At 37.5% G+C, this 18490-nt stretch overlaps 2 protein-coding genes across 3 annotated transcripts in view; both read right to left on the bottom strand.

The window, feature by feature from the left end:
• The window catches only part of LOC146454157 (uncharacterized), a 191454-nt gene that overhangs the window by 70080 nt on the left and 102884 nt on the right, over positions 1-18490 (bottom strand). The gene's annotated exons all lie outside the window — the stretch shown is intronic.
• LOC146454159 (uncharacterized) lies at positions 5622-16601 on the bottom strand. Its single transcript, XM_085095814.1, has 7 exons — positions 16511-16601; positions 14796-15058; positions 13018-13132; positions 12130-12258; positions 11233-11355; positions 9078-9200; positions 5622-7811 (listed from the first exon to the last, which is right to left on the bottom strand). Exons 1-7 carry the CDS (start codon positions 16599-16601, stop codon positions 7399-7401), a joined length of 1257 nt encoding a protein of 418 aa, XP_084951940.1. The 3' UTR covers positions 5622-7398.

Here is an 18490-nt window from a genome sequence, read left to right as displayed (position 1 = left end):
GTCACCAGCCAAAGACTCAGGACTCCCACAGACGAAATTGAAATTCCCCTGACCATCAATGATGTTACGGTCTTTTTCATTGCTTTCTCCAATATATGCATGGTCTTCTATTATTGATAAAAGCGGGGAAACGATCACAACTAATTAAGGGGTTTGGAGGAAAATTGTGGCCCATAGATTTTAGACACTTCCACAAAGGGAGAAAGATCTGAAATGTAAAGCTCTTCTCTTAATTAAGTTATAACTAGGCTGGCTTGCAAATAGCGAAGAGCTAATCGCGGCAAGCCAGACTACACAAAACAATTATTTTTTTTTGTAACAAATCCGGTCGGTAACTGAGCGAAAACATCTCTTCCGTGAACAACTTTCTCTATCACTAATCTCTGCTCTGCTTTCAAAATTTCCTCCTCGGGAAATAACTAGGGACTTTTAGCTAAAGCTTCGGGAAGGTCACTTTCGAAACTAGGCTCAGACTGTAGCGATAAGAAATAGGATTACTCACCCGCGCGAAACCTGTGTGCGTGGCTGTTTGCAGCCGGCCGCCCGCCCGTTCGGCATAGTTGTCCAGCCCGTGCAAGAGAAATTCCCACGTCCGATTAAGCTGGAGTGAACCAGTATTTCTGCTGACACAAGAGAGACTGCACGAAAGAAAATGGCCTAGTTGCATGGACCGAAACTGTCGAAAGTTATCGTATGCGGGAGTTTACAAATTTACCTTCGATAAGTCCACAGCCTGATTTCCTCGGTTGATGTTTTTTTTCAGATTGATTACAAACATGCTAAATTTCGAGATTTCTTCGGTTTAATGGGTCTCTTTTAAGTGGTAATTCTCGATCGAGGGAGACGCTCCTGCACAAGGCGGACAAGTAATGGCGAACAGGTGATCAACAGTTTGCAGGTAAACACCTTCGAATAAGAGGTCACGAAAGTAACACGAAAAATGCTGGACTCTGATTGGGCACAAAAATATTTTTGTGCCCAATCACAGACAAGGATTTTAATGGGTTTCGGAACTGGTCGGTTGAGAGTAGGATCCCAGGGGCTCGCTCTTTCGTTCTTGTAAACTTTGCCGCTTCGACTTCCTTTTGACCCAACTATCTGCCCCTGGGTCTCCGAGGATGAGGTATTTCCAAAATGGCGGTATCCAAGCTGACAGATGCGTACTTATGATCCTTCAGTGTTAGTGCATGTGGCATCCAACGGACAGGGAGATCTCTCCGAGCATTCATCTATATCTGGAGGAGAAATATTGATGACCACATACAGCAATTTAATTATTATTCACTTCTGGAAGACTTGGCTCCAGTGAAGTACTCTAAAGTCCATCAAAACGGTTAAAAACTTTAATAGTTTCGTTCCGGTTTTGTAACAGCTATTTCATGTTGCGAACAGGTTTTTCGTCAAATATTTGAAAGGTTTGGCAAAAATACAGCAAAATCTCCGTGACATTGTCCCTTTAAATGCAAACAACTTAGGGGGTGTTAAAATGTAAAAACTCAAGCTCATGCAAGTTTTATACCTGTATGGCATTACGGTTTCATACCGTGTTTACGTGAAAGCTAGGGCACTTCATGTCGACCGACGTGATTGTGATGTCATTATTACTGGTTTGGATACCGATGACTGTGCACGCGCAACCTGTTCCATACTCCCAGGTGAGTGATTTAATGCTAGAGCGATCAGCCGCACCGCGTTTACACGACATCGAAATGAGTTTTCGTACCGGAATGATAATCTCGCTCCTGTAGTACAGTAGCCGGGGTGAACTCGCTCCGGTATGAGATTCTGTGCTGATATCATGTAAACGAATACAGCTCCACAAGAATGAACTGCAGTGAACTCGAACGGGAATAAAAGTCGCGCCGGTACCATGTAAACACCTCCTTAGCTCAATCAACCGTTTACCTCAAAAATCGACCACGCCTTGAGCTCCCTTTGCGTAAGCTACTGTTTTGTATAGCAATGTGTTGAGGTGCCAGCGCGCTTGGTAACAGATCAGACGCGTGCTCGAGGTTACAGTTAAAAACGTAGGTATCAGTGTTCTTTCTTTTGAAACTACGAAGTGTGCTTCTCAAGCGTCCAAAAGCGTGTTTAGAGGAGAAATTACTTTCAGACGGTAATGTAAGCTGTAGATAACGTAAAGTTATCCATACCTTGACACGAATATGCATCTCCGGTAAAACCAGGTTTGCAACTGCATTTGTACGATCCTATGGTGTTTTCACATTTGGCATTCGTGTGGAAAGGGTTCGGATTCCTGTTTCATTCATCAAAATCTGAAGTGATAAGATCTCGATGTACTAAGCTAAAATGTCAGTAATATATTCTAGTTAAGTCTCGTATTTTTCCTTTTATTATTGTTGTTGTTATTATTATTATTATTATTATTATTATTATTATTATTATTGTTATAATTATTATTATTATTATTATTTTTATTATTATTATTATTATTTATTATTGTTATTATTATTTTGTTTTGTTTTTTTTCTTGTTTCTTTGGTTTCTTCAATACAAACAATACAAACTGCAATGACATTCTCCAACGAGCGCTTTTCACTGACAATAGGTCTAATAGGAATGATGTAGCTTAATTAATTCACACGGAAAAAATTGCCACAAATCGTAACCATATACGGTGGCATTATAACACCTCAAAAGTGACAAGGTACTAATAACTTTTTGAGTTTTGATACAATTTCCCAACAGAGTAGCTTTCCTATCTTCTCAGGTTTTGTCATTACGTCAGAAGTTGATGCCAAAACATGTTTTCTCTAGTCTGAGATATCTATCTTTCAAAAGAAACCATAAGCTTTTGAAAACTATTGGCATTTTTTTTAATATTTCTATCCGATCTAAAGAAAGAATGTTTTGAAATTTGAATTTTCCGCCATGTTTTTACCTTATTTAAAATTGCACAGTAAATTCAAATTTCAAAAATGTTATGTATTTTGTGTTTATAAGCATATTTCCAACATTTATCGATTTTTATTTCCATGATGCAAGTTCTATCAGAAACCAATGAGTATTATGAAACAGATGATAAGTACACGAAGAAAATTCAAGGGAAAACTGAATTTCCGAGCCCCCCAGCAGGAATCGAACCCACGACGTTCCAGTTACTAGTCTGGATGCTCTAACCACTGTTGAAGCTGGGGGCTTGGGATTTTTTTTCGCGAGAATTTTCCTTGTGCACTTATCATCTATTTGATAGCATTGGGTGGTTAACAGGTTCACTGAGTATTAGTAAAAATAAAGTCAAGTGCCAACTTTGTGACGTAATTTAACTGCCAAAAATGACAAAAGTTGAAAAACACTAAAAAAAAAAACATGTGAATTTGGAGAATCACAAGTTCTATGGCTTTTTTTTTTAACTTTAACAGCGTTAAAGCTGTGACAGTAAGATGGAAGGTATATTGACATCCAATTTTTTTCCTCAGATGTTAGCAAAATGTCTTACATTTCGATAACTGTATATTTGTATGGGGAATATAGGCAGACGTTTATCAGATAAACCTCAACAGCTAAATAGCCAGAATAAGGCCGCGAGAATCACCACCTTTTCTAACTACAAGGCTAGATAAATTCCTTTTTAATGACCTAGGCCTATAAAAGTTAGAATACAGGAGAATAAAGCAATTAGCTGAAGTTATGTGTGAAATTTACAATTATCGTACTAGGAATGACAGAGTTTACAAATATGTCAAGTGTTCATTCATATAATGTTAGAATTTCTGTGTCCAATTGGCACATTCCTCGACCAAAAACTGGTGCTACAGAAGCCAACCTGCGCTACAGGGGATTGGTGTTTAATGGAACAGATTAAATTTGCTATGAAAATACCACATCCACCGAATTTGAATGCTTTAAAAACATCGTTGCATGGCAAGCTTATCTTAAATACGTTTGTTACATTAAAAAAGTGCTAAAATATCGCTAAAGTAAAAGTAATAGCAGGGGGGGGGGGGGGGGGGGGGGCTTGGGGATTCCATTCATTTAACTGTTGTAGAACCAGTTTTTCACAAAAACGTTGAAGAGCGTAAAAACTTTTGGGCGCATCTTTTTGACAAGGTAGATCATGAAGCTGGCACAGCTATATAATCGCCGTTTATAAGATTCCTTATAAGCGGCGGATTTAAGACTCCTTATAAGCGGCGATTATAGGACACCTTATAAGCGGCGGTTTTAAGACGCCTTATAAACGGCGATTACAAGACGCCTTATAAACGGCGATTTTAAGACGCCTTATAAACGGCGATTCGAAGACGCCTTATAAACGGCGATTATAAGACTCGTTATAAACGGGGATTATAAGACGCCTTACAAACGGCGATTTTAAGACGCCTTATAAACGGCGATTATAATACTCGTTATAAACGGCGATTACAAGACGCCTTACAAACGGCGATTATATAGCCGTGCCCAGCTACTGATAATGATCCTTTTTTGTAATGATATTTATGGTTTTTCTGAATTTCGCTGCATTCAAAATACAACTGATTTTGTAATATCAGTCAATAGAGATTCCAACCTAAGAGGTTTAAAAATATATAGTTATATAATTACGACATTCCACAGGAACTTCAACAGCATCTTCATGCAAGGGATAAGTTCCTGAATGAACTGTCTTAACATCTCTACTCGTTTGTAAAAGCGAGTGCAACCTGGGGAGAGTGCATAAACTATCGAGGTGGGCCCTAGTGAGAGTACGTTGAGTGGGGGAGGAGGAGCGATAAAAATGTTTTTCCTGCTGCGTCCTCACTTACGTTTCCTCAGCAGTTTAGATCCCCTCGGCAGTTTAGACACTCAGTCCCCAGGTTGCGCCAGCCACTGTTATTAACCAAGATCGCCGCGGTAGTTCGATTAAAGCATTGGAGTCTCGAAAATCCCACAGAAAAATAGGGGACTGTGAACAGTTTATTTCTTAGCGTACAAAACAGACAAAACAAGAAAAGTTGATTGTTACATACACGTAATTAAGAGAAAATACAAGTTTAATTAATGAACAAACTAGGCATCAATTAATGAAGCTTTCTACCGCTTGTAAAACATACGGATCCAAAGGAGGAACGTGTAAACTCAGATTCCTTCCACTGATTTTGACCTGCTCCTTCCTCCCATCAAAAATATATTGTTATGCTCGGTCATCGAAGAGAAAAAGAAGAAGAAGAAGAAGAAGAAGAAGAAGAAGAAGAAGAAGAAGAAGAAGAAGAAGAAGAAGAAGAAGAGGAAGAAGGACAAGAAGATGATGATGAAGAAGAAGAAAAGAAAGGAGGTGACAGCACAAGAAGCTGTGAATATTTGCCTCAACGAAATAAACTCTACAACCACATTTCACAAATTCCAACAGCTTAAAATTAAAGTAGCAGACTGCCACTTCTTCTCGGCATCTTCAGGAACTGGAACGTTCGGATATTGAAGACCAACGATTACGCTATCGGTCATGGTATCGATCTGACTTTTTAAATAGCACTGTTTCTTTTCTTTTTTTTTTTTTTTTTGTTTTTTTTTTCGTTTTTTTTTTTGTTTTCAGATTTTTTTTTTAATTCAAACGTTGTCAGAATTCCTATTGTGTTTACTAAGAAAAATCCTTATGGACTAGGTGCATTTTTTTTGTTTTATTTACTTTATTCGCCACACACAAGTTACAGTGATTAATAAATTACAAAAATTACAGTGATTACAATGGTTACAAATGATTACAAAGTTAAGGTACAAGAGATAGAAAAGAAGTGGCGAGGGAACCTAATAAAAACCATGCGGCTTGTAAAACTTAGGTTCTCTCCCAGAGAAATAAATGATGACTAAACCTAGACAATATGGTAAATGAAGTACTGACAAGTCATATTTGTACACCCTTAACAACAGTAGTTTATTATAATAGATCTTTTATTTTTTTTTTCTAAAGGACGCGAGAGATGAAGAGCCAGTAATCTCAGAAGAAAGAGAGTTAAAAAATTTCGGACTTTGTTAAAAAACGGAGAATTGTCGGATATTTGTTCTACATAATAGTAGACAAAAGGAGTTCGCGTGCCTTGTATTATAATTATGAGTTTTGGTTGTTTGTTGTAAAAATGTTTTGAAATTTTCTAGGGAGAAAATAATTTTTAAACGAGAACATAAACTGACCTAGGTGTAGTAAATGAATATCTTGAAATATAAGCAAGTTAAGTTTCTTAAAATAGGTTCTGTATAAGCATTATAATAAGACTTGTCCACTCGTCCTAATCACACATTTTTGAAAGGTTACAGTTCCTTGAAGATTTGACTAATATGCTGATACCAAAACTAGTTTACAGTAATTAAGGTAGGGAAGTATCATTGAATTATAAAGCATGCGAAGAGAAGGTGTTGAAAGGAAGAAACTAGATCTAAAAATTATACCTATGGATTTAGAAAGTTTTATTTGCTAGGCTAGATATATGAGACTTCCAAGTTAAGTTTTCGTCTAGCTCTACCCCAAGAAAGACCGTTTCATTGACCTGTACAATAGTTCTCTCATTTATAACAACGCTAAAATTGGAAGAACACTTTTTCTACCGTGGTTTAAATTCCATAAAATTTGTCTTAGTCAAGTTCAGACTATTTGCACTAAACCAGTGTGACAGTTTATCAAGTTCACAATTTAAAGTATTGATTAGGAAATCTGGATCTCTGTGCGAAATAAATAAATTCGTGTCGTCTGCAAATAAGATTGAATCAAGCTTTGAAGCATTATCCAAGTCATTTATATAACATTTAAATTGTGAGTTCCTTCCTCACGAATTTAATAGCAAATCGCTTCGTTTATGATAGCGGAAAACGAACTGAGAATAATAATAACAACAATAACAAAACAATTTGACTATGCGGGGAAAACAAAACTTACAAATCGAACGGCCTATTCAAATCCAAAAAGAAAATTGGGGATAACCAAGCACTTTTCAGAGATAATTATCTAACTTGTTTTGTAAAAAACTGTAAAATACAAAGCAATATATGGCGTTTTTCCAAATGGAAGCTTTATTATCTCTGAAAAATGCATGGTTACCCCCAATTTTCCTTTTGGATACTAAAAGTACTTTCTAATTATAAGTTCTGCTTTTTCCGCATAGTTTTAAGACGCGCGAAAATATCCCTGCATTAATAGACACCACCAACAGGAAAACCGATTATCTCGAGATGCACAGAACGTATGCGCAGCAACAAAAGTAAGCACCGTCCTTAAAAGAAGAAGAAATAAGTAGGCAATAAAATTAAAAAAAAAAAACGAAAGTGCCTGTAACTTTGATTCTCGATGTTACGCCGTTACTTTTTTTACTAACAACACTTCGTTGATATTGCCCTAGCTCTTTACAACTTTTACAAATGTTCAGGCCTATAACCAAAGTCTTATTTACGTTTCAGGTTTAGAGCAAACTAGCCGTCTTGCATAGCCTTCTGACAAAGAGTAGCAGCCCAAGGTTTTTCGCAAGGTACATCATTCCACACCCCGGGACTAGACTGAACGACTATGAAGGCGCAGTTCTCGTTGCCGCCAAGGTTGTTTGGTTCTCCAGCTCTCCATGAGTTATAGTTTCCCTTTATTGGAGTGCCATCGAACCAGTAGAAATTCTTGTCGACGTCATTTCGCCGGATGCCGATCCATGCCCACTTTAAACCCTGCCCCTCAAGAAAGTCGGCAATAAATGTGTTTTCCTCAGCTGAGTTGATAATTGGGAGGTCTGCGTTCATACCTTGGCATTCTTGCCGGGCATTTCTCATTGACATGAATGTGGTACTCACAATGTAATAACATGAGACTTTACTAGCAGCCCAGCCTGCTGGACAACCTGGAACATACAAACAAACAAAGAATATGAAAAACAATCCTTAAAATAATTGATACTTGAATAGGGGATTCTCAAAACTTTTGGATTTGTTATACTCGTAAAGGCCTTAAAAAGTAAGAACCTGTAGGAGTGTTTACTTCTTTGTCCGTTCAGTTCTTAGTTCATACACTTTGTTCAGTCCGTAGAACTTGATAAATGATAAACGGTCCTTAAAAAGTACGTGTTTGGGGTCCGTTAACTACAGGTATTTCAGTGTCCTGATCAGATTCAGAGGTGTAAATGGCTTTGTGGTCCGTACAGTTCCTTCGGTCTATGAATTCATTCATGATCCGTAAAGAAAGTTGTACGGTCGGTAAATTGCATCTTACTAAGGAGACTTAGGGTATTTCATTGTCCTGATCAGATTCGGAGGTGTGAAGTTATTTATTTATTTATTTATTTATTTAAAAAAAAAAAAAAAACATGGCTTTGTGGTCCGTACAGTTCGTTCGGTCTATGAATTCATTCACGATCCGTAAAGAAAATTGTACGGTCGGTAAATTGCATCTCACTAAGGAGACTTTTCACTGTCCCGATCCGGTTTGCTAATCTTCCTGAGTTTAGCTCTGGTTTTAATGAAATTTGTTTCTCGGGATAGTGTTAAAGTACTTTTATTTTTTACACTCATTTAAGACTGTTAAACTAGAAAGAGGTCCTTTCAAATGGAGGGAAGTCTTGAACAACACTTCATGTCGACCGACGTGACTGTGACGTCATTATTATTGGATTGGATACCGAGGGCCGCGCACGCGCTACCTGTTCCAGACTCCCAGGAGAGTGATTTCATGCTGTAGCGAGCAACTGCACCGCCTTTACATGACATCTAAATATTTTTTTCTTACCGAAATGAAAATCTCGCTCATGTAATTGAATGCAAAGCCACAAGATTGAACTGAAGTAAACTCGAACCGGAATGAAAGTCGCGCCAGTATCATGCAAACACTCCCTTAGTTCAATAAACCATTTACCTCAAAAATCGACCACGCCTTAAGCACCGTTTGCGTACGCTAAATACAGGCATTGTACTGCTTTTGTATAGCCACTTGTTGAGGTGCCAGCTTGCTTAGTAACAGACACGTGCTCGAGGTTACGGTTATAAAGGTCGGTATCAGTGTTGTTGCTTTTAAAACTACGAAGTGCGCTTCCTAAGCGTACAAACACGTGTGTAGCAGGGAAATTACTTTCAGACAGTAATATAAGCTATAGATAATGAAAATTTATCCATACCTTGACACGAGTATCCATCTCCGATAAAACCAGGTTTGCAACTGCATTTATGCGATCCTATGGTGTTTTCACAAGTAGCATTCGTGTGGCAATGGCCCAGATTCCTATTGCATTCATCAACATCTGAAGAGATAAGATCTTGATGTACGAAGCTAATATTTATACAATGCATTGTTGATAGGTCCCGTATTTTTCCTTTAATTATTATTATTATTATTATTATTATTATTATTATTATTATTATTATTATGGTTATTATTGTTATTATTATTATTATTATTATTATTATTATTATTATTATTATTATTATTATTATTACAGTAAAAAACGTCAATATGCTATTTACAAATAAAATAGTATGACGGGGAGCTTTGCGTAGCCCACTGACTATTAAGTGGAAAAATAAATAAATAATAAAATTATAATACAGTTAATAAATAAAATACTATGGCTGTGTTGTCTATTTCCGCCTAAATATTATTATCATTATCATCATCATCATCTTTATTATTATTATTATTATTATTATTATTATTATTATTATTATTATTATTATTATTATTATGCCCTTTTGTATTTCTTTGGTTTCTTCAATACAATGCAATGAAAACTTTAATGATACTTTCTGAAGAGACTTTTCAGTGACAAAAGGTCCAATGGGTATAATTAGATGTAGCTTAATTAAGTCACAATGTAAAAATCCGAGAATTTTCTTGTGCTTATCATCTATTTCATAGCATTGGGTGGTTGGCTGGTTCACTGAGTATTAGTAAGAATAAACTTACCGTATTTTCTCGATTAAACGCCGGACCCCGATTAAACGCCGCCTTTGTATAAGCGCAGGGTCAAAACTGCCGATTTTTAAATAAACGCCGGATGCGTTTAATCGGGGCCCCTGCGTTTATTAGGGCTCGCGGTCACAAGGACCGGTTGCAAGTAAATAGTAACCTCTTGAATGGCACTGTTACGACATACCAAGTACGGTATGCTGTTTTAAAATTTTAATAAACGTTCAAAGGAAAAATACCGGTGTAACATAACTGGGATAGTTGCTGCACAGCGAAATAAAATATAGCAATAATAATAATATCCCTGTTCGTGTTGTATTATTGACGCATTTTCTTTCTTGTGTTGTAGTGCTCACTGTCGTTTGAATCACGAGGATCAATCCAAACTGACCCTAGGTTTCCGAGGATCGGTAGTAATAAATCAACCTGGAATAATGGCTGAAAATCACATTTCATTAATAAACGCCGGACCCCGATTAAACACCGGCCTCGAAAAAACGCCGGGTCAAAACTGCCGAATTGTAAATGAACGCCGGGGGCGTTTAATCGAGAAAATACGGTGCTAACTTCGTGACGAAATTTTCCCGCAAAGAATGACAACTCATTATGTTCGTAATAGAAATTTTAACAAGTTCTTTTCTCGAATAGACTAAATTTTACTTAAATCAGCGCGTAGCAAATTTGCCTTCCATTTTGCAAGAAAGCGGGTTAAAAATGTCTTTTGATCCTTTCTGTCGCAATCGAAGGTACGACGAAGTATTTACCAGACTTTCCAAACAAATTGAGCGCTTAATTTGTTCTCTTTAAGAAACTTTACAATTCCAAAATACAAAGAAATACCGGTGGTCATAACGAGTTGACCATAACATGGATTCCGACTGAAAGATAATGCTGCACATACCTACTGTAGGTTATGAATGTTTTAAATTGTTGGTGAAAACCTAGTTCTGGAAAAGACCATGAAAAACAAAGTGTGCCAGGGCTAATGCATAAATTACTCATTGCTTCATAGCGCTTGTGATTGGGTCAAAGTCCCAATCTCCTCTTTTGCTTTCATTTTCTTCGGCTTTGTGCTTTGGAGAAAGTTGTTTTGGCATAAATTTTCTTTTTCTGCTGTGTTCACACAGATACTGGCTAAATTATTGGATGTAGTCATGAAAAATCACGGTAAAAGATTAAAGAATACGGTTTGGCAAATGAGCGAAGCGGAGTCTGGGACTGGCCTTAAACTTTCGCTAATATTGAGAGAAATATGTCCTTTTTTTGCAAAATGAGTGTTTTTGAAACTTAAAGTCAAGATGTCAACCATTCAATCACCATAGATGGTCATTATAGTAATCTGTCATGGTGCTAGACTTTAAACCCACCTGTACAATTACGACCATCCCCGGTAAATCCTGCTTTACATGTACAGTAATGCGATCCCTCGGTGTTTGTGCACTCAGCATTACCATGGCAATTATGATTTCCTGTTCTGCACTCGTTAACATCTCAATAGAGAAAACCAAAAGATAAATTTACTTTTAAATCAGGGAAATTGACAGGGATTGCGTTGTTCAATTGATACCGTGATATCGTTATACGGCAAAATAATAGTGAGAACGTCATAAATTAACAACGTCTTTCCAGTTATTTAACAGGAAAAAAAGCAATGGATGCTTTGCCAGTAATCAGATACCTACGTTATGCGCAAGGGATTCTGGGATTGCCAGGGGGCAAACATTGCAAGGCTCTAGAAAGAAATGTATGGCGTAAAGTTGTCTCTTCGTCAAAAGTAGCGATTTAGGACAAAGAATAACGTATTTTCGTCGTGGTTTTGAATCCTTTGCGCATAACAGAGGTCTCTGATACTGTCAAATTATTCATTGGGAGTAAGCTACTTTGCGAGTGTATCAAATTAAAAGGTACTGAAGGACTCGTTAGAATCTACAACATCAATTCGCTTTTATCATGGAAAAGACGATGAGGGGCAAATAACGTGTTTTTTTTTTTTTGCAAAGAACATCTTCAAATTAGTACAATGGTCCACTTTTAAAGCCTTCTCTTTTACATAGTGAAGGTATACTCTACGTTAAGTTTTAGAATTTTTTTCTGCATCTTTCAGTGTTATTATAAAAGACAATAGCTTCAAACAAAGCCTAGGTACTGTTTCTAACAGCATGGATGCCTTTTTGTTACTTGGGCTACGTCAAAATCAAGTTAGAGTATTTAAGGTCAACATTCATGGCACCGGAATACAGAAATTATATAAAAAAAAACTACACCTTGACAGTCTGCACCGTTCTTGGCGAATCCAGCAATACAAGCACAGGTGTAGGAACCAGCAGTATTGTTACAAACAGATTTGGAATCTGCATCACAGCCGTGGTCACCTCTGGTACATTCGTCAATGTCTGATAAAGAAAACTTTGCTTGTTGTTATATTTTATTTCAAAACAATTAATCTCACTGTTGTTTCCTGGAGAGAAGACCTCAACGTCATGTTATTGTCTGTGTTTGGGTTGTGACTAAAACTTCTTTTGAGAGGGCAAGTTTTGAAATGTCAGTTAGAATCGATCCCACTTTCGTATGGTCATTAAACTACAACGACAAACATGTTTTGCCTGCCTCATGCATTTAATTTAGTCATTCACCTATTGTCTAGAGGTCGGCAAGGTGAAATTGGCCTGTTTAATTGTTGTTGTTGTTTTTACGCTTTTGTTATATATATATATATATATATTTTTTTTATGTAGGACTCATTCTCCCTTACAAGTGCAGTTGTAGGAGGAGGAGGACGATGATGAAAATGATGATAGTGGTGAATGGATAATAGTCTACTTGTTTAAAGTACCTTTAAATGGTCGAGAGAGAGGCTCAGTTTTTGGACGCAAACGAATGCAGCTTCTTGTGTTTTTTACAAAGTAACGAAAAATGTTAAGATTTTTGAGATGATTGGAGTTGGTTAGTTTTTAGGAATAAGGAATGAGGAATTTGTTTTGCGTTGCCCATGTCTGTTATTAACGTCTCGACAATGAAGTTAAGTAATTAGATTGCAATCATGTTTGTCACGAGCGTGGGACTAAAAGGATTTCATGATATTCTCGTTGAACCTTTCATGCAGTCTAATCGCGAAGCTATAGTAAGTTTCAATACTGAAATTTAAAGCTCACCTGTTTCACAATCATGACCGTTAAAACCAGAAACACACAAGCACCTATAACCTTTGTTTGTAAATCCGGCTTGACAAATTCCATGGTTTTGGCAAGGGCTCTTCCCGCAAGGATTCTAAGGTAAAATATAAATGAATATCAATATTCTTATAAAGCAAAACCTAACGGTAATATAATTTTGTTGTTGTGGTTTTTGTTTTGTTTTGTCATTTCTTTTGCTTTAGTCACATCTTACCAGACTGTCAAGGAAATTGGCTTAAATTATGGAATCCCTTTTACCTTGTTATCAGACCCACTCACTGACCTTGTTGATAATTCGTTGAAAACAACATCAGGCCTAACTTCGCGATAAATTTTCTGTGTTAGTTATTAGGGTATGCTATTAAATTTGGATAAGTACAAACAAGTTTGAACTCTTTACAATTATGAGACAATCTCGGAGGATTAAATTTTTTTTTCCTTTTGTTTTTTTTAATTGTTTGTTTGTTTGTTTGTTTGTTTGTTCCTCTCTCTTTGGTTATGGGGGCTGTTTCATCTGAGAAGAGACTTGGATGGAAGCCCTTAGAGCATGCGCCGTAGAATGGAGCATCATGCTGTTTTCATATATAAGTTACTTAATTACTTTTTTTGCCGCATGGTTCCAATCTTATTTAATGGCGATTTTCACGGTTATTATACCAGGTCTAGAAATAATATCCGCGAATATACGGCCAATAGGAAATGGGACCACTGGTCGTCAATTAATCTTAGTTCAAAAATCTAGAGCAGATTAGATCCCGCGATAAGGGAAGCAGAGTCGCTGACTGCTTTTAAACGTGGACTGTCAAAAGCCATTTTATGATTTTTTTACAGTTCTACTTTTAACTCTTGTACATATATATATATATATATATATATATATATATATATATATATTTTTTTTTTTTTTTTTTTTTTTTTTTTTTTTTTTCATTTCTTGTTTCTACAATTAGGTTTTTACTTGTTCTTGGTAATTTTTTAGAGGACCCTTCTGTAAAACACTTTTGTTTTGTTGGCATCCTCATTAAAGAGCTTTTAAAGATTACCCTCACGTACAGTTATTAAAGGAGGTATTGTTAAAAAGGTCCCAACCCGCTGACGCGATTAGAAGTTGATTGTTTATAACGAGTAGGCCCATATTGCCGTGCCAAAGATATCGCAAATAAATCACTTTTAAGGATAAAGTCGAAGGAAAAAGAAGCAGTCTTTCACTTTTAAGGATAAGTTCGAAGGAAAAAGAAGCAGTCTTTCACTTTTAAGGATAAGTTCGAAGGAAAAAGAAGCAGTCTTTCACTTTTAAGGATAAGTTCAAAGGAAAAAGAAGCAGTCTTTCACTTTTAAGGATAAGTTCGAAGGAAAAAGAAGCAGTCTCTCTCAGTAGCATTGCAGCCATGAGAGAGCAATAAAACAGAAAAAAAAAAAAAAAAACATCGCACACCCGTTCGGTTGGTTTTTCGTTCGTTCATTGTTTTACCTGTGAGCGCTCAGTGGACCGCTTGACCATTAACTCGGTAGTTTGGTAACCCGTTTGCTCATTCTGTTATCCGCGCTCGTTCTTTCGCTCGCGGATTCGTTTACGTTTTTTGGTTTGTTCACTTGCTCCTCCGTTCACCCAGTTTTCCTTGTAATTCATTGGTATAAATTCGCTTAATTAAAAGCTGTACTAAAAATGCAAAGAAGTTCCTTCCTGTTTTAATACTTATGACTGCAATGCTACACAGAAAGACTTCCCGTTTCTTCTTCAAGAACTCTAAAATTACCTTTATTCCTCGGTAACTATAATTACTCCATGGTTTGAGGTCATTTGGGTGTTCTAGGTGAGTAGAGTTATTCAGTTCACATCTTATAGCCGTAGTTGATCCGCTTGTTACTTCCATATTGAAACTGACGCAGTTGTGCTCCATGAAGCAAAGCGCCCCGCAGAAGTCCTCTTCGACAAAGTTGATGGTACTTATCACGTGATTTATCAGTCGGCTACCCTCAAAAGCCAAAGCACTGCGAAAGTCAATTTGCCGACAGGGACCTGCGGGGTAGAGAAAAGGAATTCAATAAACGTTATCGGTTATGGATCGAATCCCGTTCAAGTCATTTCCAAGGTATAGGAACACACAGGAATAATCAATCAATCAATCAATCAACGTTGTTTAGCGAGGGTGCCACAGCAATTACGACTGACGAACCTGTGGCCCTAAGATTCCAAATCGAATTAGAATTTTGGAAATGCTTTTTTTTTGTGTGGAGAGGGGAAAACCGGAGTACCCAAAGAAAAACCTCTCCGAGCAAGGACGAGAACCAACAGCCAACTCAACCCACATATGACGTTGAGTAACCCGGGCCACATGGTGAGAGGCGAGTGCTCTCACCACTGCGCCATCCTTGCTTCCGCATGCTCCATCACTATGGACACAGAGGCATTTCACACGCAACGCAATTTGGTTCGCACCACTGCGCATTATCTGAACCCCTGGATGATGGCGTGACACGTTTGCTCCATGCATCTGTACTAATAATAATAATAATAATAATAATAATAATAATAATAATAATAATAATAATATTTATCCAGGGAGCCCACTCGCCTTGGCGGTTTTCAGTGGGGCCCTGCAAATTAAAAATGAAATAAAAAATAAAATTACCTAAAAATTATTTCACAAGGTTAAACGAATTTAAAAATAGGTAAAAAATCATCATTCACAAACTTTTAAGCTTTGCCTTAAAAAGGGACAATGATTTGATGTTTTTAAAGTCATTGTCTAAGCTGTTCCAGTCCTTAGAGGCTTGATAAATAAAAGTTTGCTTGCCCCAATTGGTACGCACGCGAGGAAGGTGTAAATCATTACTTCTACGAGTTAGATAAGAATGAAAACTACTATTGCGTCTGACGTCAAATTTAAAATCAATTTCCCCCAACAGATATTTTTGCATCATAATACAGCGATGGAAGTGTCGTCTCTTTAAGAGGGGCTTCAGGTCCAGGCGATCTAGTGCCTCGGTTGATGAACTTCTTGGTGGTAAATTAAGCAGGACCTTGGCTGCCTTGTTTTGAAAAACTTGCAGCTGACCCATAAGCGTGTTGTTATTTTTATCACCCCACACTGTATCTCCATAGTCAAACAGTGGGATGATTAAGCAATTGTATAGTGTTAGCTTAGTATTAAGAGGCAGAAGATGTCGTATTCTTTTTATCATTCCAATCAAACTCTGATAAAACACGCTGTTTTCACCAATCAGCGCGCAATATATCGAAACTTTATTATAAATTGTAACAAAAGAGCAAGAAAATAATACTTGGCTTCCTTTATCAGTAACGATTCTAAGAATATTGTGTATGCACTAACAGTTTTACGGCCAGGTAAGTTAATAGAACGATCGAGAAAGGGGCGTCTTAGACGTCTTAGACTATGTAAACGCCTCTAACATAAAAACAGCTTATGACGCCTTTTGGTTTGGAATTAGCAACAAATTGTGTTCTCACCTTGCTGGGCATCAGTATTGTATTGTAGCCAAGCTCCCCAGACAAAACAGAGGACAAGGAAATAAAAAATGGAGAAGTAACAACCTGCCATACTTGAACAAGAAAAAAAAGAAAAGTGAAATGGAAATTTAAAAGCCGGTAAGATATATGCTCTATTAACCGCCGACCGGTTAACTCAGTTGATTGAGCATCGGGTACCGTGCGGGAGGTCGTGGGTTCAAACTCCGGCTGGACCAACACTCAGGGTCTTTAAATAATTGAGGAGAAAGTGCTGCCTTTGTAAGTCTAACCATCTACAAATGGTTAGACTTTCTAGTCTTCTCTCATAAGGACGATAAACCGTAGGCCCCGTCTCACAACACTTCAATGTTCATAACCCTGTGGGACGTCAACCAAACAAACTGCACAAAATCAATCAGGAGATAATAGGCTAACAAAGTGTGTCGGGCTTTTTTTTTATTTCCATTGGTTCATGGGAAAACCCGTCCTAAAGCTGGACAATGGAAAATTTTTGTAGTCGCATCAGGAGTTATCACGACACGATAAAAAAAAAAAAAACTTCATGAAAGCCCGACACACTTTGACCCATTAATATCTGAGGCACATTTTGGCCAAATTTTGTTGAGATCTGGCAAATCTAACTACAGTATTAATTCAATTGAAGATGCGGAATTCGCGTAAAAACAAAATCCGTGTTTTCAGCCTTGAAACATTTTCAGTGTTTTCGGACGTCATTAAAATTCTTGTCAACGCGCTCATGCCGCCGGCAAATCAGACACAAAGAAGCATTCCCTGCAGTGTTCTATTACAAAACAATAAATAAGAGTGCGCTTTTTAGTAGAGTCCTAAAACGGATTGGTGATCTCAGATCATTCGTATCCTGCCGCATGAAAGGAACCCACGAATCCACTCTGGACAAGGATTCGTCGGTTCCTTCGATGCGGCATAATCTCGAAATAAAGATCTGCGATCAAAAAAATCCGTTTTCGTATTCTCCCAAAAACAAAAATGCACTTGATTCGCGAAATAACGCAAAAGAATTCAACGTTACTGCAATTGTAAAGCGATATCATTATGAGAATATCGTAAGGTGGCGAGGACGCCACGGCTAAATCAATACATTTGTTGGTTCTGCGAGCTAAAGTTCGCTGCTAATTTTCGAGCCGGTTAAAAACAGCCGAAGTGGCTGGATCGTCGCCGACATCTTAGAATTCGGACTCCGAAGGAGAAGCGGTGGTGTTGGAATCTCCACTGTTTGGTAGTTCGTCAATGAAATCCTCTGCTGCCGGGGTTGTCATCTTGATTCGACTCACCCCGATAACTTTCGACGAGGATGGTTTTAAAACAACAACGGGCTGGTTATACCACGAACCTTTACCGCTCGCTGCCAACTTTTCTTTTTGTTTTCGTTGAACGGTTAGACTTTGACCTTGTTCGTGTTCTTTAGCCCCCGTTTTTCCTTAATTTTCACCAAAGGCGACTTAAGCTTTTCTTGCTTCGCTCTCTTCAAATCCAAAGTTAAACACTGCCTCACTGTAAAATTCGGTATAAAACGTCGTGACAAATTACGATGAACACCATGTAAGCAAATTTTTCCGGTAATTGGAGATCGCGGGTAAACTTTGCCGCGTAAATTGGATTGACCTCTTTACCCGTTCACCGCAGCTCGCTTTCTTTTCTAGATTTCGAACTACCGTTTTCATTAAACTCTGCATCCCTTTCTTGTTTCTTGTTTGGTAAAGAACAAACTTACCGCAGAAATCATTTTTAAACTCGGTTAATTCATATGCCCTCCAAATAACAATTGAAAGGCAACCCAACCTGTAATGTTTTTCAGCTTAAGGTATTAGTTGAAGGAAGTAGAATATTTCAATAAAATCCGCCGGGTTGTAGATTTTACCGAGGTAGTGTTTGCAGACTGTTAGATCTCCTATAATTCCAGATTTCTCGTACGATTGGGCTTTGTCGGTTATACGGGTG

This window comes from Pavona decussata, unplaced genomic scaffold (assembly GCF_977016875.1).
Source record: "Pavona decussata unplaced genomic scaffold, jaPavDecu1.1 SCAFFOLD_313, whole genome shotgun sequence".
NCBI classification, from domain to species: domain Eukaryota; kingdom Metazoa; phylum Cnidaria; class Anthozoa; order Scleractinia; family Agariciidae; genus Pavona; species Pavona decussata.
Note: the sequence above shows the minus strand (reverse complement) of the source record. Positions and strands in the feature narration are given on the sequence as shown.

Bases quoted from the DNA above. Each gene is read 5' to 3' on its own strand.
- LOC146454159 (XM_085095814.1), bottom strand. From the start codon at position 16,601: ATGGCAGGTTGTTACTTCTCCATTTTTTATTTCCTTGTCCTCTGTTTT. The intron at 15,059-16,510 runs GTGAGAACACAA...TCTACCCCGCAG, and splicing joins CAATACTGATGCCCAGCAAG to GTCCCTGTCGGCAAATTGAC. The intron at 7,812-9,077 runs GTATGGATAAAT...TGTATGTTCCAG, and splicing joins AGATGGATACTCGTGTCAAG to GTTGTCCAGCAGGCTGGGCT.